This window comes from Oncorhynchus masou, unplaced genomic scaffold (genome assembly GCF_036934945.1).
Source record: "Oncorhynchus masou masou isolate Uvic2021 unplaced genomic scaffold, UVic_Omas_1.1 unplaced_scaffold_1571, whole genome shotgun sequence".
Classification (NCBI taxonomy): domain Eukaryota; kingdom Metazoa; phylum Chordata; class Actinopteri; order Salmoniformes; family Salmonidae; genus Oncorhynchus; species Oncorhynchus masou.
The window spans coordinates 96,012-123,701 of record NW_027005773.1 but is presented as its reverse complement, the minus strand read 5'-3'; the positions used below and the strand labels follow the sequence as shown (position 1 = coordinate 123,701).

The window sequence follows — 27,690 nt, the reverse complement described above, 5'->3', positions numbered from 1 at the left end:
CAAGCTCAAAATATCTGCAAACTAACACAGTAACAGATATTAATGCTGATTTAATTTGGCATTTTCACTCCAACAATGGCAGACATGTTGGCAAAAGGAGACAATTGCAAAACTGAAAATGGAATATCATAAAACAAACTATTCTTGCATTCAGGATGGCATGTTAGAAATGAAATCTTAACAGTAAAAGGCATCGTCAGGCGAGACTGCAAAAGATTTACTGTTCACTTTTGCACAAAACCCTCTTCACTTAATTTTAAACAGCTTCCATTAGACAAAATACTGTACATTCTTGGGGTTTTTGATGTACAATGAACAGTACAAAATAAACCTGAAGTAAATGTATTCCACTTAAAAAATAAAATATTAATATTAACAAACTATAACAGTTAAGTCATGTAATAAATGAAGACCTATTTAACTGCCAATCATTATACAGACAATATGATTGAATAAAACATGTTGCATTGGATCATCATTCATCAAAGCTAGGATGAGAGAAAACACCATTCCTCAGACAGCAAAAACCAGAATGTGAAGTGAATGTTTTCTGTAATCATCCTGTCATGACCTGTAGCTGAACCAGTTTTAGTAAAGGCCTCGTGTGTCAGAGGTCAAGCAAACAAGACTTTGGGTGATTTCCTGCAATAAAAACACAATCAGATCGCATATTGCCTTGTGCCTTATGTACAGCACAAAGCTATCAGAGATAAGTAGAAAAGATAAACACATTTTGCTTTTACCAGTGTTTAGTTCAAACACCCTTTGGACTATCTGCCCTCGCCTGCACAGGATGACAGGCACTGAAATAGTATTGATTCAAGAGAGAAAAGCAGCATCTGCAGCAGCAAGCAGAACTATTCCAGACACATCTACCCTCACAGAGCTCACATACATAACACAGTGTTATTTAAAAAGGCACAATGGCCACATCTCATGATGTCAACGATAGTCATTATCAAGTCATCACCTATACAATAATATACACCTCTTTACAGTGAATAGGCTCATTAAGAGAAATAAGATTCCACAGTAAAACTACCATTGTCGACTTGTCTTTCAACAACATCAACAGAAGAATTCCTCCCTTGCTTTGCCAAGTATGTTGTGCCCAACAATCCTTGAATACCTCACAATACTTGACATTAGGAGGGACTCCACTGCAAATAAAACAGATTCTCTCTGTACTACACATTACGGCCCCCACTAGTTCATTTCAGCCCTGGCTTCTTGATGCTTCGAGGGACATTGGGACGATTCCATTCGGAGCCATTTTGTCTCAGTCGAGCAGGAAAGGCACTTGGTTTGGGCTGCTGCTCCCCCTGTCGGCAGCTCCCAGGCACTGCAGGCCTGGTCCTCACCAGCACAGGACAGAGCAACAGAGCACCAGTATGTGTCCACTCGTAAGGCAATGCTCCTCTGTGCAGCACTCATCTACCACCCCTCATCGGCTCTCAGGCAGGCTCAGTGTCCAGTGTGGCTGGATGCGGCACTGGCAGTATGTGTGGCTCAGGTGGGACGGGATCTGTAAGGGGGGTTTCTGACTGTGTGGGGGGTTCTGAGGGCAACACTGTCTGTGGAGGCAGGTCTGGCAGTGTTGATGAGGGTGATGTAGGCAGTACTGGTTGGACTGGTAATGATGTGGATGATACTGGCTCTGTTGGTAATGTGGTTGGCACTGACTGTGGGGGGGTTGTTGTGATTGACAGTGACTGTATGGGTGTGGAGTCTGATACGGTCACTGACTGTGGGGGGGTTGTTGTGATTGACAGTGACTGTATGGGTGTGGAGTCTGATACGGTCACTGACTGTGGGGGGGTTGTTGTGATTGACAGTGACTGTATGGGTGTAGAGTCTGATACGGTCACTGACTGTGGGGGGGTTGTTGTGATTGACAGTGACTGTATGGGTGTGGAGTCTGATACGGTCACTGACTGTGGGGGTTGTTGTGATTGACAGTGACTGTATGGGTGTAGAGTCTGTGGTCACTGACTGTGGGGGTTGTTGTGATTGACAGTGACTGTATGGGTGTAGAGCCTGATACCACTGACTGTGGGGGTTGTTGTGATTGACAGTGACTGTATGGGTGTGGAGTCTGATACGGTCACTGACTGTGGGGGGGTTGTTGTGATTGACAGTGACTGTATGGGTGTGGAGTCTGATACGGTCACTGACTGTATGGGTGCTGTGGATGGAATTGTGCTCGACCCCATCACAGGCTGTGAGGGTACTGTGTTTGACGGTGTGGGTTCCTCTGGCTGCAACGTGTGTGTCTGCAGCAGGGGGGTGGTCTCGGGGTGTGTGTAGGGAGTCCGTATCCAGGAGAGCTGCTCTGAGCTGGAGTAGTAGGGAAGGAATGACCTCTCGTGGGCACAGGTGCGCATGGCCAGGTAGGTGTGGCGCAGCAGGTGGGGGAAGCGGGAAGTGAAGTAGGAGACAAAGTCATCAGGGATGGAGCCCAGAGTCTCCTGGACCTCTGCTGGTAACTCCCTGTAATGGTGCTTCTAAAGGAGGGACAAAGGAAGAAGGATTCATATACACGGACATCTAAAATCAGGTAAACACGCATCATTTAGCTGGAAAGACACACATACCTTGTTTCTCATGGCACGGAGAAGATCTCTGACAGACCCTCCTTTATACGACCGGAATTTGCGTAGGTCTGCCAAGAGAAAATACATGCAATGAGTAATTCACACAGTACATTCTAATAATTTATCCTAAAAGGCTCACAATGTCCTGGTTTAAAGTTAGATATCCTATAAATATAGTCTACCTGTCAGGAAATCTTCAGCCGACTAGTTCTCCACAAGGCATGAAAACTAAAACATACCAAAGAGCTAAATAGACAAATGACTGACATGCAAATTAAAACTAATGAATGCAACAGTCACAGCAAACCTTCCCTTACCATTTCTTTCACATATAGTGGCATATTAAGATTAGAACAACCCTATGAAACAACCCTATTCAGATGAACACTCAACAGGAAGCAAAGCAGCCTTTCAGGTTGAGAAAAGCTCAGCTCAATGCTGCAGTCTGGATTGACAGGAAATGCAAACCACATCCACAGTCACTGCATTTTATATCAATGACTACACTCACATCTCTTCTGCACTTGAGAAACATTAACCCTAACTGGGCAACTATTAATCAGGTTCAGTATAAAACTATAGTAGGTCATCATTTCTTAATGAAATATATACCCTTTAATTTATTAAAGGCACTAGCATAGTAGTAGGGTTAAAACTGAACTCGGACCAGTCTCTTTACCAGTCTACACTCATGACATGGACAAAGTCTTGCAAGACTGGTATGTGGTTGTAGCTACAACTGATCTCAGGCCAGTCTCTTACCGGTCTGTAGAGGCACTGTGATGTGTTCCCTCCAGTCCAGCTTCACCACGGCCCGCCCCCCTCGCTCCAACTGCCTTACGATTGGTCCGTCCAGCGGCTCCTTCTCTATCCTGTCACTCAAGTCCTACAGGGGAAACAAGATGAAATATGGGTTTTTATTTAAAAAAAATAAAATGTTATTGGAAAATGTTCAGTTCTCAGTTGCATCTCGTGCGATACTGATTTATGTGGAACAGTTTAATTAGAAAAGTATTGGATTTGATTGTGACCTGGAAGAACTGCAGCTGTTTCTCCAGGCTCCAGAAGAAGGGGTGTTTGAGCACACTCTCAGCAGAAGGCCTCCTCTGGGGCTCCATGTTCAGCATCTGTTCTATCAGGTCTGTGGCCACAATGTCCTCTGGGAAAGTTCAAACACTCTCAGTCACTATGGGGCGGTGTTGTGGCAGAATTGGGGTGCGCTATTGTCACTTCTCAAGAGTAATGTTATTGTTCTGTGTTGGACTGTGATGTTATGCATTTCATAACTCCTGTTATGTCTGCACCCTAAAACAAGGCCATTGTGTTCTGGAACTGTTGCTTGTATAAAATAACTTGTAACAATATGATTGTATTATTATTATTATTATTATTATTATTATTATTATTATTATTACCATTTACTCTTGGAGCTCCTTCCCTGACTGCGATCAGTGAGGGATCTACCTAGCAGCTTCTCGTCTGCATTAAAGATTCACTATTATAAATTAGTCTCTGCCTAATCTTTAGATTACATTTTCCACAACAGCGGTCTCTGATGTGAAACAACTGATTGTCAATGTTTGAGTTTGCATTAAACACAATTGCAATAACATCAGGACCCCATCTGTCTATAATAACTCTAATACTGCCTTTACCAAAATGGTCCAATATAAACTTATTGCTCTCTTTGTACTTTCAAAGGCTGAACTGATGCTTACCAACAAGAAACAACTGTTTCTTAGACCGTCAACATCCTGGTTGAAATCAAATCAAACCAATCCTACACAAACTTCCCCTCACGCCTTCCTGTGGGTCTGAGAACAGGAAGTGATGTCCTCACCATGTTTGTGGGGCTGTAGCTGGTCCAGGCTGTAGGCTCCCAGCAGTATGTTAGCTTGCCTCTGCAGGGACTTGCCAAAGGGATGACATCCCCAGGACACCACATAGTAGAACACACAGCCTGCAGAGAAGATGTCCACTGTGCACGTCTAGAGGAAGAGAGAGAGGTTAGGAGTTCAATAATGGGATGACATCCCCAGGACACCACATAGTAGAACACACAGCCTGCAGAGAAGATGTCCACCGTGCACGTCTACAGAGGAAGAGAGAGAGGTTAGGAGTTCAATAATGGCGTTCTGTTGATGGTTAGCAATTAATGTCTTTGATAAAAGGCAAGATAAGTATGTAACAGTGAACTGCATTCACATCAATTTAAATTAGTATCAGACAGCGACAGTCACACAGGCTTTTGTTTCATGACAGCTGCTATCTGTAAAATCAGGACCAGTCATGTGTCCAGTAGAGAGAGGGACCACTCACAGGGTTGTCCTTGCAGTCCTCACTGAGGACCTCTGGGGCGATCCACCCCTCAGTGCCGGGCACCCCGGACCTCCTGCTGAAGCTGTGTCGGCCCACCGCCAGCTTCTTACACAGGCCAAAGTCGGAGATCATGGCCCGCGCCCGACCGTGGGCGTTGGGCATGGACACCAGAATGTTGTGGGGCTTCAGGTCTCTGTGCACTGGGGACGGGAAGAGTGGAGAACATCAGATCAGACTGGAAGAATAACCTGTAACCTAGGAGATCTTAGATGTTTACTGTACCTAGTCCAGCTGCAGTAGTCTTGTGAATCTTATTAAAATATTACTGTATGGTAAGAACCTTTTTGTTCTTCATGAAAACCTATATTAAAACCTAGTGGGGCGGCAGGGTAGCCTAGTAGTTAGAGCGTTGGACTAGTGACCGGAAGGTTGCAAGTTCAAATCCCCGAGCTGACAAGGTACAAATCTGTCGTTCTGCCCCTGAACAGGCAGTTAACCCACTGTTCCTAGGCCGTCATTGAAAATAAGAATTTTCAATATAAACTGACTAAAGGTCAAATAAAAAAACATCTTGTGATTATTACCTATATTGAGGGAGTGCAGGTGTGCCAGTCCTGACATGGTCTGCTGCAGCAGCATCACGGGCTCCAGTCCATGCCGATCAAAATCCTGTCTCTCCACATACTGAAAGAGGAAACACAAAGAGTCCGCATCCAGTGAGTGAGTAAAAGTAACAAGAAGCAAGTTTAAGAGGATGAATTAATTAATACATGAATGAGAGCGTAAGCTGAAAGGTCAGGAAGAGAGAGGGTGTTGTAGGGCTTAAGACAACTTTGGAGGGCCAGATACATTTGGCTCGGGTGTTGCAGACCCCTTGGTTTGGAGGTCTGTGAGGCTGCAGTACCTCTTGCAGTGAGGCGGCACACAGCTCTATGGCGATGTACTGGAACTGGCGGTCCTTCTCTGTGCAGAAGTAACGGATGACGTTGGGGTGCTCGTCCGACTCGCGCAGCAGGTCCACCTCACGGTCAGCAAAGCTGAAGCATTCTGGGAGGATCCTCTTGACTGCCACGGCACGGTTGTCAAACTGACCCCTGGTGAACAGAGCAAGGGAAGATTAGTAGAACATTCCTAAACAGACACTTTACAAAAGAAAGGTTGAGTTCTTGTCTGTATGTTTGTAAAACTGAACATTTATCAAAGGAAATTAAAAACGAAGGTTGTGTCCCAATTCTCTTCCCACTTGCACAGAAATAATGGGCATGCGGCCAAAGACTCGAGAGTCTATATGACGAGTAGATATTTTTATTTATATATTTTTTGATTGAACAACTGAGCAGCCTCAAAAAGGCACTGGACTTTCATTATGTAGATCCATTAGCCTGGGTGAGACGTACTTATACACGATGGTTCCCTCTGCACCGTGTCCCAAAACGGTTCTGGGACGGAACATTATCTTCCCAACTCTGACCATGTTGGAGTCCTCATCTGATGAACCATAAAAAAAGCACATCAGATATTGGAATCAGAAGAGTATCTTCTCTCCTTTTCAAAACAATTGCCAGGCATCAAGATGAACAGAGCAGTGCTAGACCTACTGTGTGTGAGTGAGTATGTGTGAGTAATTGTGTGCTGTCAATGTGTGTTGTCTTTATCAATGTGTGTATCCACTTGTGTCCTCCATACCTCCGTCCTCGTGCTCGTTGGCGGAGCTGCCCAGCTCGGGCACAGACAGGTTGGAATGGTTGGATGCACGGGGGGTGATGTTGGGGGTGCCGTTGGGACTGCTGTGGTCTGAGTCAGCATCTGGGGCCAGCAGGGGCAGGTCGGTCCCTGGGGGAGAGAACGGCTGTCTCCTCAGGAGATCCAGCCGCTCATCCAACTGCCTCTGGAACTGTTCATGCTGCAGCTGCTGCTGTTTGTGAACACTCTGGGAGAGGAGAGATGGAGAATAGAGGGTGTGTGTAAACCAGAAGTACATGTATAAGTGAGCTATAAGTGAGCTAAACTGTGTTCTTCCTACATTTAACACAGAGCCTACCATCATACTGGAACTAAACTGTGGCCTTACTTCCTACATTTAACACAGAGCCTACCATCATACTGGAACTAAACTGTGGCCTTACTTCCTACATTTAACACAGAGCCTACCATCATACTGGAACTAAACTGTGGCCTTACTTCCTACATTTAACACAGAGCCTACCATCATACTGGAACTAAACTGTGGATTCCTACATTTAACACAGAGGCTACCATCTTACTGGAACTAAACTGTGGCCTTACTTCCTACATTTAACACAGAGCCTACCATCATAACTGGAACATTTAAACTGTGGATTCCTTTTAACACAGAGGCTACCATCATACTGGAACTAAACTGTGGCCTTACTTCCTACATTTAACACAGAGCCTACCATCATACTGGAACTAAACTGTGGCCTTACTTCCTACATTTAAAAAAGAGGCTACCATCATACTGGAACTAAACTGTGGCCTTACTTCCTACATTTAAAACAGAGCCTACCATCATACTGGAACTAAACTGTGGATTCCTACATTTAACACAGAGGCTACCATCTTACTGGAACTAAACTGTGGTCTTACTTCCTACATTTAACACAGAGCCTACCATCATATTGGAACTAAACTGTGGCTTTACTTCATACATTTGTGTCACTCATGTTCAGCTTGTTGACTGACAATTTGTACAGCCAGGTAGTAACAGCCATACACCAGATCACCACTAGGTGTCAGTGCTCCCTCACCTTGGGGTAGATGATGATGAAGGCTACCCAGCCAGCCAGGAGGAAGGTGCTGAAAATTATGGTGGCCATGTCTTTAAGCATAGAGTCCACAGGGGCCTCCACCCTCGCCTGTGAGGTTCGCCCCGGCTGCTCCTGGATGGAGGTGACCGCCGGGGGGCTGGGGCCCACAGTGGGGCCTTCTCCCATGTCACTCTCATTCACCTTCTAGGGGAGGACGAGGGAGAAGATATTTTTTATACCCCAACAAAATCAAATCAAAAGAGGAGAGGTTAGTTGGCATGCTGAAGGACTGAAACACACACCTCCTCTAGGGTCTTCTCTGTGGTGGGGGGGATGATATTGCCCTGCTGGCGTGGGATACTGTCAGGGAACTTCTCCAGGATCTTGTTATGGGCATCAGGAGGCGTCTCATGATGACCTGGGAGAGAAACGCATCCAACCAGCATCAGCATCAGCATCAGCATCATCACTATGATGATATTACAGTGTGTGTAATAACATCTATAACATCAATAACATATTCTTAAATCATTATCATGCTGACATCACTGAAAACCAACTTCCATCCTTATTCTACAGCCACAACTGCATTGAAGTGTATGGACTTGGACAATGCCTATGTTCCACATTTGAGAACTAACTGAGCATCCAGCAGAGGGCACTATAATAACACAAGGTAGACACTGGGGAGGGGGGAAAATGCACAAGAGGAGTGTTCTCTACCTATGAGGAGCAGGTGGTTCCTCATGAAGTTGATGCGGTTGCGTTCCCTCAGGGCAGAGTTGAATTTGACGCTGGTCCTGGGGGTGATCACACACTCCTCCTCCATTGTTACCTCCTGGCTGTTAGGACCCTCCAGCATGGGGAAGGTGCTGCCGCGGGGCTACAGGAGACACACAAACCACTAGAATAAGGAACTTTTTTTAAACTAGGGAAGTCACCTAGTGATTGACATCCTTTCTCATCGAACATCTCATTCCAAAATCATGGGCATTAATATGGAGTTGGTCCCCTTTTTGCTGCTATAACGACCTCCACTCTTCTAGGAAGGCTTTCCACTAGGTGTCGGAACATTGCTGCAGGGACTTGTTTCCATTTAGCCAAAAGAGCATTATGCACTGATGCTGGGCGATTAGGCCTGACTTGCAGTCTGCGTTCCAATTCATCCTAAAGGTGTTCGATGGGTTTGAGGTCAGGGCTTTGTGCAGCCCAGTTAAATTCTTCCACACTGATCTCAAATCATTTCTGTATGGATCTCGCTTTGTGCACAGGGGCATTGTCATGCTGAAACAGGAAAGGGCCTTCCCCCGAACTGTTGCCACAAAGTTGGAAGCACAGATTCGTCTAGAATGTCATTGTATGCTGTAGCGTTAAGATTTCCCTTCACTGGAACTAAGGGGCTCGAACCTTGAAAAACAGCCCTAGACCATTATTCCTCCTTCACCAAATGTTACAGTGGGCACTATGCAGTCGGGCAGGTAGTGTTCTCCTGGCATCCACCAAATCCAGATTCATCTGTTGTACTGCCTGATGGTGAAGCATGATTCATCTCTCCAGAGAACGGGTTTCCACTGCTCCAGAGTCCAACGGCGGCGAGATTTACACCACTCCAGCGACGCTTGGCATTGCACATGGTGACCTTAGGCTTGTGTGCATATTTCATGGAGCTCCTGACGAACAGTTCTTGTGCTGATGTTGTTTCCAGAGGCAGTGTGGAACTCGGTAGAGAGTGATACAGCCGAGGGCAAGTGATTTTTATACGCTACACGCTTCAGCACTCAAAAAGCTGAATCCACTCATTTGAAGGGGTGTCCACATGTAGTTTAATGTTGTTAAATGTTGACAGAAACTAATACATCCTTTACTACTTAGAAGGAAACTGAAATAAGTGGGATGTCAATATCAAACGGATTACGTCAAATTAATCTCAACATCTTATTCTAAAAAGATAGAAATAAGGGGTCTTGCTGATACTATCTCATGTTCCTCTGTGCTGCAGGGACCCAGGTCTGAGGGGATTGTGACCTGGGTTGTGGTCAGGTAAACAATCAAACCAACACTAGTGCAGGTCCCTGTGACTTAACTCACATCTTTGATCTTGGGCTAAGAGATCAGCTCCCAGAAGCTTCCAGTTGTTTGATGATGTTCTAGATTCTAGACGGAATGTCACATTTTGTTCTAACACAGAAGAGCCTAGTGCCACTCACCACGACCGTGACCCCATCATGCACCAGGGAGGGCGATGCGTACAGGCTGGTGGAGTACTTGCCTACGTAGAGTGTGGCCCTGTGAAGACAACAGAACAGGATAGTCTTAATGTTAGCTTTAAACAAGGAAGAGAAGCCTAATAGTCTACCTCAACCAGGACATTTAGAATAGGGAGATTCTCTATTATACTGTAGACCGCTTTGACTGGAGTCAGAAAACTGCACTATTGGTTACAAACAGACAATTTCACACACACACTACAAGATCACCCACTGAAACTCTTATTTCTCCTTTCTTCTGAAAGCTGGTGTAAATAGAAGTACAGAACTGTATTGTGAAACCATGACTGAAAGAGTCCACCTGTGTTGGTTAGATATGTATCACTTTGTGAACAAATGAAACATCTCTACAAGTCCTGACTACACCACCACTGGCTCATGCAATCATCAAACATAGATATAAAGAGATCTTCATTACACCCCATCAATGATTCAGAGCCCTGGAATGCATTTCAAAGCTCTAACATGAGATGGGGCCAACCCCTGTTCTCAGGATGGGGAGATCAACCGTAACACGTGCTGCTTGCAAAATCAACTTACTCAACCCATCAGAAATGACTTGTGAGACTTCAAGAGTTCAGTTAAAGCATTTTCAAAGGGGCCCCTGTTAACAAAATAAATGCCTTGAAGAAAAACAGAGATTCGGAGTAAATTATTTAATTAATCATAAGAGAGAAGGAAGTGGCTAAATAAGCGTGAAACTAATTCAACAGAAGTCAAAGGAGAATGGTCTTGGCAGAAATGCTGTGGCAAATGCTAAAGGGGAGAGGCTCTGCTTGGAGTCTTGCTGAGCATAGACTGGAGCTGGTAGAAACCAATCAACATTGTTTATAGAAAAGGGTGGGGCTTTTATTCCTAACCCATCAGGACAGAATCCTCAACCCAGATATGCAAATATATACAGTACCAGTCAAAAGTTTGGAAACACCTGCTCATTCAAGGGGTTTTCTTTATTTGTTGCTATTTTCTACATTTCAGAATATATGTGTATGCACATTCAATGCCCATGGCTATGGGAAGATTTGCATAAAGTTCAAGCTAAAACAGTAGTCCGCTCTACACTTTAAAATACCCACCCCTGGGGGTATTTACTATAGAAAAACAATGACATGAGGGTAAAATGGACACAAGTGACAATGAAAAAGTTTCATCCAATTGTCTGTGTTTTTCTATGAAAGCAAAAGACACCTACAAAGTCATATCTTAAGTCAGGATTGTGCCTCCATAGCTGAGTAACTAAAGGGAAGCCACTGTCGATCACACAGTCTACTTACATGAGCTTGTTCTTGGGCTTCTTCTCCTTGGGGAAGGGATACTTCCACTGTGTGATGCGGCCCACCTCGCCTGACATGAAGGTGAGGTAGCGCAGCGTTTCCACAGCGACGTTGGTGAGCGGCACCTTGCGCAGGCCCTCGCGCTGCCATATGTACATGGCCACCACGGGGGAGTTGTAATTCTGGATCCACTGGACGTCACCCGACTCACTGTCCACTGTCACCACCAGCCCGTCACCATTGGAGACAAAGTGGGCCATCTCTATAAGGGGAGGGGGAGAGGAGGGGGGTTACGTAAACTGGGTGTGCGTATTGCATCATTGCAACTATGTGAAAGATGACACGAGGTGGACAATACACATATATAGAAAGAGGTAGAGAGGGAAAGAGATGGAGATGTGAGGAGAGGGAGAGAAACATGAGGAGAGAGAGGAGAATCATACACTGCTCAAAAAAATAAAGGGAACACTTAAACAACACAATGTAACTCCAAGTCAATCACACTTCTGTGAAATCAAACTGTCCACTTAGGAAGCAACACTGATTGACAATAATTTCACATGCTGTTGTGCAAATGGAATAGACAACAGTTGGAAATTATAGGCAATTAGCAAGACACCCCCAATAAAGGAGTAGTTCTGCAGGTGGTGACCACAGACCACTTCTCAGTTCCTATGCTTCCTGGCTGATGTTTTGGTCACTTTTGAATGCTGGCGGTGCTTCCACTCTAGTGGTAGCATGAGATGGAGTCTACAACCCACACAAGTGGCTCAGGTAGTGCAGCTAATCCAGGATGGAACATCAATGCGAGCTGTGGCAAGAAGGTTTGCTGTGTCTGTCAGCGTAGTGTCCAGAGCATGGAGGCGCTACCAGGAGAAAGGCTAGTACATCAGGAGACGTGTAGGGCAACAACCCAGCAGCAGGACCGCTACCTCCGCCTTTGTGCAAGGAGGAGCACTGCCAGAGCCCTGCAAAATGACCTCCAGCAGGCCACAATGCATGTGTCAAACGGTCAGAAACAAGTGTCTGCTCAAACGGTCAGAAACAAAACTCCATGAGGGTGGTATGAGGGCCCGATGTCCACAGGTGGGGGTTGTGCTTACAGCCCAACACCGTGCAGGGTCGTTTGGCATTTGCCAGAGAACACCAAGATTGGCCCCTTGAGACCATATGCTGCCACTGGCGCCCTGTGCTCTTCACAGATGAAAGCAGGTTCACACTGAGCACGTGACAGACATGACAGAGTCTGGAGACCCTCAGGAGACCATCCGTGGAGATGCCCAGGCGTTCTGCTGCCTGCAACATCCTCCAGCATGACCGGTTTGGCGGTGGGTCAGTCATGGTGTGGGGCGGCATTTCTTTGGGGGGCCGCACAGCCCTCCATGTGCGGATTTAACTTCTTTAGGAAAACAGCCCTGATGTTGGAAACAAACATCATTGTTGTCATCCAGATTCACACGCATTTATTTTCCAAGCTATAGCACACAATATGTTACATCCAGCAGGTTTTTACAGGACCAAAGAGTTACACCTGCTTCCTGTTTTCATTTTTGCCATGGAAAATGTATTGTGATACTGGCATCATCACAGCCCTACCAGACAGCAGGTCTCAAACAACTCAGTCTCTCACATACATAGCCTACATTCACTGTAGATATCGAGAGATATAAAAGCATGTCTTACTGTATCTGGTGTCGTCGTCAGGCAGCGTGGAGGCGTAGTCGAAGTAGGTGGCATTCCAGCGGAGCTCTCTACTCTTGGTGTCGTACATGGTGATAGTGTACTCTGGGGAAGGGACAACATCATATACTGTAGCCTAGAACATGTAGGATATGCCAGAGTAGTGAAACTAAACTCAGCAGGACTCAACCCGTGGTGATACTGTGTTTTGGGAAGAAATGGTGAGAGCGCTCATTACAACTATACAGCTATGGTGACAACACTGACCAAATTCATGTTCCCCTGACAGAGGTATCCCACGTCTCCATGTCTTGGAGTGCTGCCCTGGCAGCCTGACCTTTACAACCGCCATAAATATCTACAACAAGCCACACACAAGTCATCTAAAGTCACATCAAAATTAAGCGGATGCCATAGGACACAGGGTATGACAGATCACCACAGTAATAACTGGGAGTACAAATGGGCATGAAGTAGAGTAGCATTTCCAAGGCAGTAAAGTTGCCACTAATCGCTGATCTTGGGTCAGATTCACATTTTGCCCTCTAATGGTTAAGGTTAGGATTGGGGGAGGGGAGCTGATCCCAGGTCTGTAAAGGGGATGTGAATGAGGATGTGGAAAATTAAACCCAGTACAACAAGATCCTGGTTAAAATGTCAGAGGGAGAGAAATTTCACTTGCTTTGGCAATGTAAACATATGTTTCCCATGCCAATAAAGCCCCTTAAATTGAAATTGAATTGAAAAGAGGCTTTGCTTTGATGCCAGACTTTTACATAAGTGCCATTAGCAGAGAGGGTTGAGGCGTCCGCATGCTCCCCAGCTGAAACAGTTCATAAGAGTTTGTGCATATATTATGATGACATTTTGTGACGTTTTCGTTTGTTTTGGACTTCAGTGAGGGTTTTGAGGGTTTGGGCACACACATATGTCTGGACGCAAGACGAAGTCGGTAGCCGAAGTCTACGCCCCTTCGTCTGAGATTGGTCAACAGTAGGGATTCTTCAAAAGTCTGTTGTCATTTGACGAGCGACGACTCATTTTCATGCACATTGTTTCATTGAGAAATAATGCACCAAGCATCTTAGTTAGATTCAAAATTGGGCAACAAAGACCTCGGCAAAAACGTAAAAATGAATGACAGATTCCTTGAGTTAGATTAATTCGGACTATGTTGAGGAAGTGTACACTGACTACGCTGTCTCAAATGGACAAATAGTACAACAGCTGCTTTTTTCTAGTTTTTCAAGCGAATGTCTTTTAAGGGAGTACGTGAGCACACACGTTCAGTTCGCCTAGCTGACTTCGGCTAGCTGCCAGCTGAACAGCATGCTGACTCCTTTAGATGGTACAAACACATTAGCTGGGATAGGCTGGAGATAAGATACCTATGGAGATTAAGTAAGTAGATTTGGGACTGTGGGGAAAGGATAGGTAGGGCTGAACAGGTGAAGCCAGGAAGAAGCAGGGATGTAGAGGGGACAGGGGTTGGGGGCAAACGGGTAGAAACTAATAGACAGAACACATCTCTATGAGCCTGGGCCTAACTGAACCTCATAGGGATTGCCCAGTGGCTTTTTGATTTTACCCCCTTTTCTCCCCAATTTCATGGTGTCCAATTGTTTTTTAGTAGCTACTATCTTATCTCATCGCTACAACTCCCGTACGGGCTCGGGAGAGACGAAGGTTGAAAGTCATGCGTCCTCCGATACACAACCCAACAAAGCCGCACTGCTTCTTAACACAGTGCGCATCCAACCCGGAAGCCAGCCGCACCAATGTGTCGGAGGAAACATCCGTGCACCTGGCAACCTTGGTTAGCGCACACTGCACCCGGCCCGCCACAGGAGTCGCTGTGGCGCGATGAGACAAGGACATCCCTACCGACCAAACCCTCCCTAATCCGAACCCGAACGCTAGGCCTAATGTGCGTCGCCCCACAGACCTCCCGGTCGCGGCCGGTTGCAACAGAGCCTGGGCACGAACCCAGAGACTGCGACAGAGCCTGGCACAGCTGGCGCTGCAGTACAGCGCCCTTAACTACAGCGCCACCCGGGAGGCCCAGTGGCTTAAGGGGGAGAAGTGAATAATGAATATCCCATAGAGATGTTTAGACCCCAAGCCAGCCAGGTGTAGGCTGGGCTACAGGTGCCTACCGGTGCGTCCCAGGTAGAGCAGGGAGGAGGAGGGACACAGCATCTCAGCAAAGGAGGAAGTGAGGGTCTGCTGCTTCTCCCCTGTCAACAGGTCCACCACGTACCACAGGTCCTGCTTCTTACCTGCGCATACACACAAAGTGATACAAAAACAGACATAAGGACATCATGAGGACACAAACACATTGACACAATAGGGCTGGGTGATATATATTGAATTCATTTGTTTGTATGGGAGTTTATGTCCACTTCTCGTGTCTTTTTGGTCTCGTCTCCTTTTCATGCTCAGTTTCAGACCCAAGTGGCATTGCGTACCACTAGGAGCATTTTAGCCAAAGCCTATTATTCAAGCTGTCTAGTCTGTTTTAATAAATATGCAACAAGTATAAAAACACATATATATACGGAATTGGCAACTCATTCTCAGTAGGCCACTTGATTTCAACATCTGGCTAGCATGCTGTTCAAACAGTTGGAGACGGACAGAAGGGTGTGTTCATAACAATTCAACTGTTCTATCTTGTCAACTACCAAATAGATCCAAGTTAGCTAAATTTGAAATATAAATATTAGCTGGATACTCACTAACACGTGGGCTTGTAATTGAGAGAATGTGTATGAGACCAGTGTTAATGCTCTATAATGCCCGCTACAAGAAGTGAATCCTTATTATGCATGGTTCTTTAGACCACGTCGCCCAGCCCTAGGAAACAGAGCAGTCAGCCTAATAACATTGTAAAAACCTACTTGTCTCTGGTCTGAAAGCAGAGCCATACATGCAGTTGAACAACATTCAATCTGAGTTGTTTATTATGCTCATTATACTTTGACTGAATGGGAGGGACAGAGGGCGGGCAACCTCAGTTAAGTAAAGGTGGGCTAGACAAGCACCCAGCATTCTCCCAGGGGGTAATGGGTGTTAACCTACCTATAGTCTTATTAAAAACACCCCATGCCCTGGTAGTGCACTGTTTCCCTATTGTGTTGGTGAAGGGAGTGACACTAATCGTTATTCTGGCTGGACTGTAATAACAACGCCTGATGGATTACGAAACAGTGTCCCATCTGCAGTGCTGGTGGCCCCACCCGTGAGTAAGATGTTGTTGGCTGAGCTGCTCCTCAAACTGACTTTGCAGGACGGCTTCAGACTGAAGATTACGGTTGTTTGTCTAGCACAATGTAAGGTGAAAATTGCCATTGGCCAACAGGTTTGACAATTAACAGAAAATTCTCCCTTTGTGCTCACAGTGTCTTCAGTGAATGGGTGTGAAAACTTCTACAGGACTAAGAAACATGACATGCATTTTCTCCGCTGAACAATGGCACGGTAGATAGGTTAGATTACGGTCACGCCTTCGTGCAGCAGTATATTCAAAGGAGCAGGAGTTATGATGACCGTGAGGTGAAAGGAATGGAAATGTAGTATAACGTCTTTTAGTTCTAACAAGATTATATTCATTCATTAGAGGTCAGCCTGATCGGGAAATTGAACGGTAGTTCCGCTTGGTAGAGTAGATAACCATGACAACGTAGTCCAAACTGTTCCTGGTCTGTTCTAAATGTCTACATGTCATGTCAGTGTGTGTGTCGTCATATACTCCAGGTCTGAGAGCTGGAAGAGTTACCCATGTAGATGATCCCGTCAGAGCTGCGGCAGGGCGACGCCTGGACCAGCTCAGGTATGGTGAAAGGCAGTTTCTGTGGAAAACAGGGAAATGTCCATTGGCCCACTCATAAGCATGTTTACTGTGAGTGTATCAATATCAAGGGGTCAATGTTGAGCAATGCCATTTCATCACAAACCACATACTCACTCACAATCTCACAGACTCTGCTACTACAACCACGCCAAACAGAAATATGATGTGCGCACACACACACCTATGTGCACTACATGTTTTGCGTGACTTGCTTATCACCTGTGGTTGGCAGATATGCAGAGGCCTTCTAGAGAAAGAGGAAACTGTCAGTTCCTCTCTAGTGAGGGGTGACCGTTAGTCTAATAAGGGGGTTCAGTGGTTCCTCTCTAGTGAGGGGTGACCGTTAGTCTAATAAGGGGGTTCAGTGGTTCCTCTCTAGTGAGGGGTGACCGTTCGTCTAATAAGGGGGTTCAGTGGTTCCTCTCTAGTGAGGGGACCGTGACAGTGGTTCCTCTCTAGTGAGGGGTGACCGTTAGTCTAATAAGGGGGTTCAGTGGTTCCTCTCTAGTGAGGGGTGACCCTGTTAGTCTAATAAGGGTGTTCAGTGGTTCCTCTTACAGTCAGTCCCTCGTTGTTCTTCCCTCCTAGAGAGTACAGGCTGCCATCGTTAGGGTCAGGCAGAAAAGCTGGCCTACGGCGACAGAGAGAGATGGGGTAGAGAATGTTAACACTCCGACAAATCATACATAATTCAAGGTGAAGTGTGCTGTGACACCTGTGCACTATAGGCCTAAATAAAGTTGGATTTGATTGTTGGATAGGGCTTACACATCAGATTAGTCATCAATGAACCCGGTTGTATTTTGAATAGAGTAGTCTTATTGCTCAAGCAGAACAGGACAAAAAACAGTTATGCATGCTCAGCACATTGTGTTAATTTCCTGTTGCACTCAATACACTATGACACTCAAACTGACAGACTCGCACACAAAAACTGACAAACACACACAGTCTTCAGGATACTTACTCCGCCACATGCGTTGGAACCTGCAGAACAGGATCTGTCCACAGAAGAAAACAGAAGAAAATGTGCCTTTCAGTCATCAGTGCCATGAATAGTACACTACAAATGATGACAGTACTGGTTGATCAAGAATCAGCAGCATGTATACAGTACACAATATGAACCACTACACTGCTGTCTTTCCTGTTTGAATATAAACCCCATAGTTCTTCAGTTCATAAACGATTACTCCCAAACACAGAATTAACTCAGAAAGTTTACTGAAAACTTTAAGGTCAGGGACCTTTCACTCTCTGATCTTGAGAAAGGAAGAATTAAGGATCCAGCTTTAATATCGCAAATATTTGAAATTTTGCTCCTAAATTAATCTTTGTGTGCGCCTATTTCTTTCAACTTAAACAACACATGCTCCTTGTAAAAAATTGTCAGCATAGACCCCTGCATTGTTGGTCTCAGGTTAAGCGGCTCCTTAAACCACAATTGTCCTAACTGATAAGAGGCCAACGCCCCTGATTTATCTAATGACAACAGTATAGCCTAAATAAACAGTGGCCAGTAGCCCACAGGGGACACATTAATACTCACTGTAAAGACCCAGGTCTTATTCTGAACTTCGCAGCTAGAAATCTATTGTATAGAGCGGACATGATTCCCTATTCTACATGATAGAGAAGCAGGTCATATATTATCTGAATGTCCTGTAATGTCGCACCCCACTGAATGTGATACAGCACCCAGGCCACCTTGCCAAACTGGCACACACAGGGACCAGGGCGTAATGACATTACTACTAGACAAACACACAATGGCAGCGGAGTCCACAAGGTCAGCCAGATGAAACCTCTGCTCTAACTGGCAGATGTCTGTGCTGGGTGGTTTACCTGGAACTGCGTTTACACAGGTATCCCAATTGTGTGATGACACCTTTTACAGACGACCATGCATGCAAGAGATGTATATATTTTTTAGTAGAATGTTTTCAATTCAAGGGGCTTTATTGGCATGGGAAACATGTGTTAACATTGCCAAAGCAAGTGAGGTAGATAATTTGTATTGTTTATTTCACTTTTGTATATTAACAGTAAACATCACACATACAGAAGTTTCAAAAGAATAAAGACATTACAAATGTCATATTATGTATATATACACAGTGTTGTAACAATGTACAAATGGTTAAAGTACAGAAGGGAAAATAAATGAGCATAAATGTGGTTTGTATTTACAATGGTGTTTGTTTTTCACTGGTTGCCCTTTTCTTGTGGCAACAGGTCACAAATCTTGCTGCTGTGATGGCACACTGTGGAATTTCACCAAGTAGATATGGGAGTTTATCAAAATTGAGTTTGTTTTCGAATTATTTGTGGATCTGTGTGTTTTCTCCATTTGTAACGATAAGAGAGCCGTGTTCCGACCTCAATGTTCTTTCCCTTCACTGAATATGCACCTCACCTGATAGCGTAACTGTTTCGGAGGACACAATGACTATTGATGTGTGTGTTGTTGTATGAACGAGTATACTTGGCCGGTGTGTCATAAATGTCACTAGTAGGTGCAGCAGGGTCAAGACAGCGATGCATCGTTTTATCCACGCCTACCATTTATCCTAGCAACATTCAAAGCCGCGCTGATTGGTCAGAGTTCAGTTGTTCCTGCGTTTTGAAAGAACAAACGCTAGACAGAATCGCCTCCAAAACATTGCCATCCATACTTTGCATTTCCCCTGAATTTGGATATGAAGTTACATTTAACTATGTAGCTTTTTAGTTAGTGACTGCAACCAGCCTGATTGACCAGATGGATAGCATTGACATCATTGATAGTTTAATTGTTTTTGGAGATAAGATGTGACTTATATCAAGTGTTATCGCTAGCTTACATCGCCGATTGGGTTGAAGCTGTCGAGTAGTGCGTTGACCACACTAGGAGTTCGACGTGTTTACAAAATGACTATTGAGATACTTAGCTACATTACATTTGTGCTGGTACGCAACTAAACGAGATGCTAGCTCCATTCATTCACCATTACTGACAATAATGTAATGTTAGCCATCTAGTCACTTGTTGCTTGCCTTCAGTTAGGATAATTTCAAAACGAAGCCGCGGAACTCCCGCGGTTCGTGGCATGGCCAGCACTAGCAAACTACGAACTCCCAGTTCGCGGGGATTCCTCTTCAGCTATCTTCCGCGTATTTACTTAATCAGTATCTCCGAACTCTTAACCAATCAGCACGGCTTTGAATGTTGCTAGGTTGCTTGTGGGCGTGGTTTGGCCCCATAAAAAGGACACACCAGGGATGGGACCCATGCCAACACTGGGTTGGATCCTACCTGCTGGGCCTGAGTGACAGGTTCCTACCTCCCTCCAGGCTCCTTCTGTGGGCATTAGTCAGTTAGGCCTCAGGGAAGACCTGCCTACCTCCTGGATGTGGGCTTTAGTTAGTTAGGCTTCAGGGAAGACAGCAGATGTTTGAGAAAGGCGACCTGGTGCTATCCCTGTCCATGTTCATATTAAAAAGGGCCTTTTGAGGAAACACAGTGCTCAGATGGGACCAATTCATGTTTATTAATGATGTTCTACAGTATCAGGTGTGACTCGCTGGTTTGACATGAAAGGTCAACCATTTGTGATCCACCGTTTCCCTGTTATTCAGCCCATCTGATACGGTTTGCATTTGTTGTTCACCTTGAATCCAAAATGGAGTTTCAGTAACCTTACTAGCCTAGCTACATGACTTCTAGTAAATAGACCCTGCATTAATATGCTAATCATACCAATGCTCATTCGAACCATGTAACCTCAGACAGGATGTTTAGATGTCTTTTTTTTAATTGTCATGTGCACAAGCAAGTACAGTGAAACGCCTTTCTTGCAAGCTCTCTTCCAACAACGCAGTAATCATTATCAGTAGTACTATAAAATAAAGTAGAACAAAAACAAGAGAAATATAAATATAGCAGAGCAGTTCACCCCTGCCTATTATGGCTGACCACGATTAAAGGCATATCTGTCCCACTCTCTCCAGGTTAATGATTACCAGGTTAGCATGCGTGAGCAAAGAGTTCACTGCATTTATCATGCGCCGGGAGAGCAGAAAATACAGTGAAAACACCCACCATTATCTAAACCCAGAAATGCCTCAAAAATGCCATTTACACAGTGAAAAATAATCTGTCAATACATCCCTTTATGAGAGGTAGGCCTGAGAATAACACAGTTACCATAGTTTATGATTGACAGCCTACTCCCACACTCACTGGAGCAGTGTTGATTTATCTAACCATTCAGTACCTCAATAGCTGTAATTACAGTATTAGTACATGCAATGATACGCAGATGAGGTAAAAAAAAGTAGGCCGACACGTGCATTCTTCCCACTGCCTCGTACACTGTGTGATTAGTTCTGAAAATAATGTTTCTGCTCTGAATCTGGTTTCCACCATTCAACAAAAGACGAAATAGAGCTCGTCTTCAGTTTCACAAACTAAAGGGGTCTCGATTGTGATCCTTGTGGAACAACAATGGCACTTTGTTTCACAGGTGTAACTCAAACAGCAGCTAAAGATTGATAGAGACAAATAAAGGCGCTAGTGAATTACTCAGGACTCTCCTCTTCTTCCTTACCCTCTTTCAGCGTCCATTTGATAGAGCCTGATTTCTTGCTGACGGCGTGTAGGTTTCCATCCAGGGTGGACACAAAGAGCAGGCTTTCGGGGAGGGAGACGGTGCTGGCGCGGCAGAAACTCTGCAAGACAGAACACAAAATACTGTAAAAGCATATCTATAGGGGAACAGAAGATAGTCTTCTTTAGTGGTATTCAACATAAACCAAGGGCCTAATCTTAGTATTCACCTCTTTCAAAAAGAGTTTCATCTACAGCCAATGCAAGTACATTCTGTTGACCAAAGAGCTCTGGCCATATCAGCCCTGATATGACCATGGCCTCTATGGCTAGACACTATAATAATGGAAACTATAGCCATAGAGCCAAGGACGCATGTGTGCCGTTGTATTGTATACGTGATGAATAATGAACGGTTGCAACTAATTAAATGGTGGTATTATTGAAAACTGATTCATAATCAATTTGATCATACCTAACTATAAAATAGTCTACACTACATAGGACTACAGGCAATGTGCTGCCGTAATAGAGAACCTCCTGCAGTTTATAAGGCCCCAGAGGGATGCCAATACTGAGAAGGACTGTTTCCCTCAAGGTAGCCTAGTGGTTAGAGTGTTGGACTAGTAACCGAAAGGTTGCAAGTTCATATCCCCGAGCTGGCAAGGTACAAATCTGTCGTTCTGCCCCTGAACAGGCAGTTAACCCAATGTTCCTAGGCTGTCATTGAAAATAAGAAGGTTAACTGCTGCCCCATATCGCCAAACATAACCCCCTCCCCAAACTGGCTGTGTAAAACACTTAGGAGCAGATGAGGGGTTAGGTCTCGCTAGCTACCTGCCTGCGGAAGCTAGCGCATGCTTCAGTTTGTCTGTGCTCACATAGTCCCTAACAAGACCTTCACTTGAAAAATGAGAAAAGGAGGCCTCTTTTTTTTTTATTATTATTATTTTTTATATATATAATTGGTTGACAGTAGGTTGGGGCAGTACGTAAAACAAACTCACTCCTTTGACAACTTCCTTCACAATAGCTCTGCTCCGTGAAGCACAATAAGCATGAAAGCGCTGAAGACTGGAGGCTGCTTTGCAGTAAATGCTGTACGGCCACTTCAGACGTCAGATTGACCATGCAGAGCCTTTATTTGTTGTTTTCAAAGGGGAGTCTGTGATAAGAGTGGGGAGGAAGGCTAGGTAAGGGTCTGGGGGTCAGGACTGGGAGACTGAAGAGTGCAGCTAGTGCACAAAGGGTGTGAGGAGGAACACGTGCGCCAAGATTTAAGAACTTCTGCAAAAGAGCCACGCTGCTGTTTGCAGAGTCACCAATATCACCATTTTGGCTCCCGAGTGGCGCAACGGTCTAAGGCACTGCAACTCAGTGCAAGAGGCGTCATTACAGATCCTGGTTCGATGCTAGGCTGTATCACAACTGGCAGCGATTGGGAGTCCCATAGGGCGGCTCACAATTTGCCCAGTGTCGTCCAGGGTAGGCAGTCATTGTAAATAATGATTTGTTCTTAACTGACTTGCCTAGTTAAATAAAGATTACATAAAAACACATTGGGCTGATAAAGCAAGCATGGTTGGCTTGCTTTACTGTGGAACTCAGGGAGAAATGTCTTTCTCAGTCACCGCACAGACAAAGAGTGGGCTGAGATGGACATGTGAATGTGTTTCTCTCCAGTCCTTCTCATATCACTCTCTCTGGGAGAGGGACACAAGCCCACATGGGCAGACATTGACTGGGTTCAGTAGAAAAACATGGACAACAATTTTGGAGAGAAGGAATTAAACAACCAAAGAAAAATGAATGCAGGCGTAAGTGGGTGTATGCCGCGCCTGAATCACTGACCACACTAAGCTCTGACAGAGGCCCGGTCAAGCCAAGGGGGTGTTTCTTTCCTTAGAAGTCTCTGTGGTCAGTGAGTGCAAGGGACCATTTAAAAAAAAAAAAAAACATCACACTGATATGTGATACGTAGTCTTCATTTTGGCACAGGAAGAGGCTGGGTGGGAGTGTCTGTACTGTAGAGTGCTCTGGCTGCTCAAGGGTTTTGACTAGATGGGATACAGCTTTTGAAAAAAAAAAACTACTTTCCCTAGCAGGTTAGGATAATTAGCATAGCAGGTTAAGGTTAGGAAGGGTTGGGGATAGCTAAAATACACACAAAAAAATACCTTTCCCTAGCAGGTTAGGATTTTTTTTATTTAGCCAGGCAAGTCAGTTAAGAACAAATTCTTATTTTCAATGACGGCCTAGGAACAGTGGGTTAACTGCCTGTTCAGGGGCAGAACGACAGATTTGTACCTTGTCAGCTCAGGGACATGAACTTGCAACCTTTCGGTTACTAGTCCAAATCTCTAACCACTAGGCTACCCTGCCGCCCCAAGTAAAGTGGTTAGGATAATTAGCATATCAGGTTAGGGTTAGGGATAGCTAAAATACACCAAAAACATAAAAACATATTTTGACATTCATTTCACAAAAACTATACATCTCTTATAGCCATGACACAGCTAAAGGAGGCAGCTAGGGCCAGAGGGATTTTAATACCGTGCATGACTTGTGTGTGTACCAACCTACTCCACTAACCCCACCCCCACTCCTCCAGCCGAACCAAAGTTAGAACAGTAGAACATAGAATTGAATGTCTTAATTCAATGGGATGAAACATCCCCTCCAAAGGGCACTCAGGATAGTATAACTAGTCCCTGCTGTTTCTGTTAAAGGCAGATCACTGATCTATAATTACTCTAGGCCCTACCCAGCACTCTTGACACTTACAAGGGAGAACTAGGCCTAAGTGCTGTTAGGCCAGAAACCAATGTGCCCCCCCATCACAACCAGCAAGCCAGGGCCTGAGGAGCACATGGCATCCAGAACAAACAGAGTACACTTCAGTGAATCACCCCTGGCCTTCTATGAATCAGACCGCCTTGTTATGTTGTCTTCCTCCCAGCCGTCTATAGTCTACGGAATTGACCAGACCAAACACACTCGGCCTGCTGGAGTAACGAAAGAAACCCAAGGTTACTGTATGAAGTTAGGCCTATCTGATGAAATCAAAGCAATTATAACCTAACCACTTCACTTAGGTGCTGTTTGCTAGCTACAGCTCATTTATTTAGCAGTTTATCTAAAAATGTCTATGGTATATAAAAAAAAGAAGGAAGCGTGTGTGTTCCTGGGTTTGTTTGTTCAGTTAACCCTGCTGTAATCTTACAGTCTACACACCGGAGAGAGCTTGTGTCAATACTGGACACCTGTGGTTGTTCCCACTGGCTTATCACCTCATAAGAACAGTACCAGGAACAGTAAAACAATAACCATCAATGTCAATGTATTATTATTCATCCCCACAAACCTCCAGCCTGCTCTCAGTTTCAAAATCAACATCTCTGGAACATCTGTCGGACGGTTGGAGTTTGTGAGAAGCAGCACTCTGTTCGAAACAACGTTTAACACCGTCAGGCCTAAAAGTACATCCTTGGGACATCTGTACGCGGTTGTTAGGCTATACGGTATGATAGTATAGAGGAGGGGAGTTCAGTTCTATACTGGTCTGTATCTGGGAGCGGGAGTAGAGAGAAAAGGTCATTGGAGCAGGCCCCGTTTGGTTTACATGTCCTAATGCTTTTTACCAGGGAAAGAAGTCAGACATTGCGTAACACTGCTAGGGTTACATAATATACCCAAACTTTGCGAAACAATTCTTGGCAGGTTCTGAGCTTTCACTCTGCCTCTGCAATGAGGCCATGTTCCATTAGAGAGACAGAATGAACATGCCTAAGAGTTCTCGGGCAGTGGTATCAGGTACATGTGATTGGCAGGTTTCCCACCATCAGTCAATAGGAATCAAAGCGGGAGGGAACAAAGGGAACACAAAGGAGGGGCAAACAAGTACTTTTTCAGTGTAATGTAATGCTACTGATGCTTCGAGCTCAAGGTCTCACTGGTAGAGACTGGTGAGAAAGTGTATTTTTTTTTTTTTACATTGCACCTAGGCTTAGGCCTAAATGTTCTCAACCACTACTGGAACCACTAAGAGAGGCACTAGCCTACAGAATTCATAGGCCTAATCAAAAAGAGAGTGAAAAAAAATTGATGCTAGATGCACCCTCCAGAAGGGACATGGAGAACAGAAACCGGACACAGTACAAGCTGCTTCAGAAATACTTAGTGGAAGTGAATGTAGAAATGACCTTCCAACCTAAATCTGCAGGATCCCTGTTAACTGACCTACTATATCAGAACAGACCATTGCCTTAAAGAGGTTATTGACAGCAAATTTGACAATTTGTACAAGGTAATTAATGCTCGACTCTATCAAGTGCTTTATCAACCTTGCCTCCATTAATTCACCTTCAATGGAACATTTCCAAAACAGTCTGAACGTTTCCTCCCATTTGTAGACTCGCTGTAGCGCTCACAGTTTGTGTGCAGGCATGAATTAAGACAGGAACTGATGACGCTCATTATCTGGTGACCACAGATCAAAATCTAAGAGGAAATGTTTTTTTGAAAAGGTGAAGAAATTAAACTGACATGGTGTACAAATGGCCATGCATGACCAGGTTATGTATATTTTGTGTTGAACAACCATCTTGCCCTCAACACCACCTTGCATTACATTTCACTGTGGTTTTAGTTTAATTGTCTACTTGTTTTGCCCACATGCAATGCACACGTAGGCAGGTCAGATGGCCAGATATTAGTGTGTGCAGAGACTTAAAACATCAAGCATGTTTGTTTTGTGATTTCTTTGTGCATGGCCATTTGAGCTCCCTTCCACTTGTCAAAAACCAGTGGCACCGTCTCTGCCGCGGCTGCACGTAGACCCTAATACAGCCGCACAAAGTGCCTGCACAGCCATTGGCCTTGTGATAAGATAGGACACACACACACACACACACCTTCTGAACTGTCTATACGCACATGGTAGCACGGCCTGCAAGTATAACTGGGACAATAAACCGAAAATGATCAACACCAACCAAACCGACCACTTATCATGGACATTTTGCAGATATCATTCATTACAATAAATACCCTATAGGGGCCTACTAGAAAAATGTGAAGTTTTAAATGAAATACGTTTTCTAATATGGGTGATTGTTGATGGGAAACTGATAGCTATACAACATTCAAAGTAGTATTATTAAGGGTAATAAATAAAAAATAAAAAACTGGCCCACATTAATGTTAAACTTATAGTTCAATGTATTGTTATCATGACAATAGTCAATTTATCATTGTATGGATTTTTGCCCAGCTCTACCTACAAGTCTGACTGCAAGAGTGTGAGCACAACCAAGCATGTTGAATTACTAGGGCACTGAGTGTGTTAAACAAACATCCCTGCACTGCTATTCACAAAGCGACATGTTGGATAGTGCTTTCAAAATGTAGCTATCACAATATTTTTATTTTATGTTTTAGAAAGAAACATTTAACACAGAGCAATTGGCCTGCTCCAGCAACCAGTGTTGTGGTGGAACTTCACCTGATTGGTCTTCACTGACAGACTCTTTACATGGGGGTCTAAAGTCTAATCGTATCAATTTAGCTAGGGTCCCCAGCCTGGCTCTAATGCCTTGGCTTCAACTTATGGCATGGTTAGATTAGCCAACTAGTGTGACTTAATGGCTAGGTTGTTGAATAAATGCTGTACAATAGAGTATCTGTAATTTTACCCCTACTACAAAAACAGGAGACTAGCTAATACTACAGTAGCTACTTCTAGCAATTTAACAACATACTATATTGGCCTTAGCTTAGTTGGAGTCGACACTAGTTAACTAGGCATAAAATATATAACTGGTTGTTAGCTAGCCAACCAGCCAAGTATACTAGCTAACGTTAGCTAGCTAATAACCATTTAGCCAAAAATATCAGCTAGCTAACTAGTTGTAAATATTAGCTAGGTGTTAACCCCTAACCCCATTAGCTAACTAGTTAGCCAATATGCCAATTCCTCCCATTAAGGTACAGTATCGTAAGTTAGGTTAGCTACTTACCATTTGAAGTGGGTCAATACTACACAGTAACGTGAAAATGCACCACAATAGGGCCCGACTGCTAACCGTCCAGTCCATCATACAGTCCAGACGGGGTAGTACGAGTTACATAGAATGCAATGCGTCGACACAACCAAGTTTTAAAGAGGCATTCCCAAAGAGTTACGATATCAAAACATTTCAGTTTGTCTGTGGCGTTGCTACTCTTCTTGCTTCGGTAATCAAGTGTCTCTGGCTCTGTGCCGGTCCAACTGGCATCTTCCTGAAATGAATATGTGGGTGTTGGACTGAGATTGCGAAGTCCGAAACAGTGGAGGAGGGGGGGAT

At 44.6% G+C, this 27,690-nt stretch overlaps 1 protein-coding gene across 1 annotated transcript; it reads right to left on the bottom strand.

The window, feature by feature from the left end:
• Positions 1–32: 32 nt before the first annotated feature.
• On the bottom strand, positions 33–27,690 carry LOC135531279 (serine/threonine-protein kinase/endoribonuclease IRE1-like). The gene is given in 22 exon segments (XM_064959402.1): positions 33–2,504; positions 2,595–2,662; positions 3,357–3,480; positions 3,626–3,753; positions 4,435–4,582; positions 4,914–5,113; positions 5,498–5,597; positions 5,818–6,007; positions 6,311–6,401; positions 6,600–6,843; positions 7,682–7,885; positions 7,984–8,099; positions 8,405–8,564; positions 9,889–9,967; positions 11,223–11,484; positions 12,906–13,007; positions 15,059–15,181; positions 16,684–16,756; positions 17,317–17,389; positions 17,726–17,759; positions 21,348–21,468; positions 27,364–27,690. Coding segments are annotated over 22 exon segments (3,771 nt in total). The 5' UTR covers positions 27,445–27,690; the 3' UTR covers positions 33–1,454.